The 3,241-nt window shown below is 28.3% G+C and overlaps 1 protein-coding gene across 1 annotated transcript; it reads left to right on the top strand.

Moving 5' to 3' along the window:
- The first annotated feature begins 639 nt into the window (after positions 1-639).
- On the top strand, positions 640-2,988 carry LOC119678048 (opsin Rh2-like). Its single transcript, XM_038089687.1, has 5 exons — positions 640-830; positions 898-973; positions 1,803-2,293; positions 2,357-2,782; positions 2,856-2,988. The coding sequence occupies exons 1-5, from the start codon at positions 823-825 to the stop codon at positions 2,983-2,985; spliced, it is 1,131 nt and encodes a 376-aa protein (XP_037945615.1). The 5' UTR covers positions 640-822; the 3' UTR covers positions 2,986-2,988.
- Positions 2,989-3,241: the final 253 nt, after the last annotated feature.

A 3,241-nucleotide genomic window follows, 5' to 3' on the forward strand; every position in this document is an offset into this window, starting at 1 on the left:
AGAATAAGATAACTTGCATACACTATGAGGCAATCTGCTATTTGTTTTAAATAGCTGTAACTTATAGTAACTTGTTATAAAGCAATATTGCAGTTATATTAAAACTTTTCTCATAGCACATAACTAAACTTGAAAACTAATATTAAGATTAATATATGTATAGATCTCATACATATCTATAACATCTGCACCTGTATACGTTTTACAGACAACTGCAGCAGTTATTGATTTATTTGATGAATTGCAACATCAACAATTTCTTTACAAAACACGAAATACACTTCATGTGGTATATAAACCATATAAGCTTTGATTTTTAATTAGTGTATGTGAAAAAGTATCTGTTAAATTAATTCTATCGAATGTATCGCAACTTTAGTATAATTGTATAACCATAAAGAAAATTAGAGAATTAAAAGAAAAAGTTAAAAAAATTTAACAAAAAAATTGTTTACCAGAATATTCAATCGTATATGATTGACACAAGCGATTCATGGAAAATCAAAATTTGCGTGCAGAGAAGCAAATGCAGTTCGTGTTTATGATGCACTTTGTCACTGCTAATCGAATTAGTGCTTTAAATGACAGAATGGCGGTTTTTGGTCAGAGCCGTGCATATATAAGCGGACATCTAAGTGCCATCGCACAAGTTCAAATACCATTCGAACCAGGGGAAACAGCATAGTTCGGTTTCAGCAACGGTTCCTGCATAAATGTGAGCTCATTAAAGTGTTTTTAATAATGTGAAAAATAACGTACGGAAAAATAAATATTTAACTCAATAATAGTAAAATTAAAAAAAGTAGAAGTGAATTATTCAAAATGGAGCGGTGCGTTATTTAAAAGTACTCAATATTTCTTTAAAATTATTCTTTTCAAATTTTCCATTTGATACAGTTATTATGGCATGTCAATGGATATTTCCAGTCCAAGATTTGAAGCTCAGTCAGGAAATGGATCCGTGTTGGATCGTGTAAGTGAAAACAATCTTGATAATTGTCACAGTGATAAAATTAATGAATAATTGTATTTATTGTTGTCACAATGGATGTCCTTATTTACTCACTGTGATAACTAGCAAAAAATATTGTATAATATGAACTTTGCAAATAACCGATAATAAAAGTAATATACTTTTATAAAAATCTAATCCTTCTATTGCAAATTTTTTTTAATCAATTTATATATAAACGGCAGCTTGGGTTAAAAAACCATCCAATATCTGAAAAAATTTGGTTCAGCACCTATATACATAGCTATATAATACCAAGTCTGCGTTTTGGAACATATCCTTTATTTCATATTTTTTTTAAAAAAAAACTTTTGGTTAAATATTTTATTTATTATTATTAATATTTTATGTTATTGATATAAATAGTATAATTCCAAAAAATTATGATTCATTTTATTAAAAATAATAAAAATAATTATATCATTTCAATTCTGCGAACGTAACAAATAGTTATTGTTTATATATGCATTCTATAATATTATTTATATAGAATACTCCTATAAAATAGAAGTAAAATGTAAAAAAAATGGTTGAAGATATATAAAATTTATATATACATCATTACTGAAAGATATATGCGTGATCATATTTAACTTTTTCTCTACGATATTTGGTATACGGTATATTTATATATATTTATATATATAAGTTAACCACATGTATGTAATACATATATATACATATACATATGTACATGTATATGTATATACACACATGTATATATACTACATATATATGTAACATGTATCTATATCATATTTTCATAAGATTTTCTATATTTATTTCACAGGTTACACCCGATATGATTCATTTAGTCAATCAATATTGGAGTAGATATCCACCGTTAGAGAGTAAAATGAGTCAGATATTAGGTGTGTTTACAGTTGCTATAACACTTATGTCAATATGTGGTAATTTTATGGTACTCTACATATTTGGTGGTACTAAATCGTTGCGCACTCCAGCAAATTTATTGGTTATAAATTTGGCTTTCTCTGATTTTTGTATGATGATTTCACAATCCCCAATAATGGTTATTAATTTTTATTATGAAACTTGGATATTGGGTCCATTGTGGTGTGATATCTATGCAGTCTGTGGTTCAATGTTTGGTTGTATTTCGATATGGTCTATGTGCATGATAGCATTAGATCGTTACAATGTCATTGTGAAAGGTGTTAGTGGACGTCCAATGACTATTAAATTAGCTGTTCTGAAAATATTTGCCATCTGGTGCTTTGCTACTTTTTGGACAATTACACCATTGTTCGGGTGGAGCAGGTTATTAATTAAATATTTTTAATTTTATTAAATAATTCTTTAAAAAACAATAAAATCTTATAGATATGTACCTGAGGGTAATTTAACCGCATGCACCATTGATTATATGTCACGCAGTTGGAATCCACGAACTTATCTCATCTTTTACTCCTGTTTTGTATATTATACCCCGCTTTTGTTGATTTGCTATGCGTACTGGTATATAATAGCTGCCGTCTCGGCTCACGAGCGTGCAATGCGTGAACAAGCAAAGAAAATGAATGTGCGATCATTACGTTCCTCTGAAGATTGTGAGAAAAGTGCTGAAGCAAAATTGGCTAAGGTAGCATTGACTACTATATCACTATGGTTTATGGCTTGGACACCGTATTTAATTATAACATACCATGGACTTTTTAAAATCGATGGCTTAACACCTCTTACTACAATTTGGGGAGCTACTTTTGCAAAAACCAGTGCTGTTTACAATCCGCTTGTATATGCTATAAGGTAAACTTATTATAGATAAAAATAATCTTAAATTTTAATATAAAAAATTAATTATTGCATTTTAACTTAATAGCCATCCAAAATATAGAATTGTTTTAAAGGAAAAATGTCCTATGTGTGTAGTGGGCTCAACAGACGAACCAAAACCTGAGGGACCAAACTCAGAAGTACAAACGGTATCGGAAGCTGAGTCAAAGGCTTAAACATTAACACATAAAAACAATATATGTCATTAAAAATGACCAAAAATGTGAAAAAAATTAGTAATTCAACGAAGGAGCAACAAGGATTAAACTTTTTTGATAATTAAATACGAATATTCTCACAATAATAATATATAATATTAAAAGATAAAAAAATTCAACAAAAAAATATAAAGCAAATGTCATGGAAAATGACCAAAAGTTATAAAAATAATAAATATAAAAACTTATTATGACAGCGGAATACGAAATATAA

This window comes from Teleopsis dalmanni, chromosome 2 (genome assembly GCF_002237135.1).
Source record: "Teleopsis dalmanni isolate 2A chromosome 2, ASM223713v2, whole genome shotgun sequence".
NCBI lineage: Eukaryota > Metazoa > Arthropoda > Insecta > Diptera > Diopsidae > Teleopsis > Teleopsis dalmanni.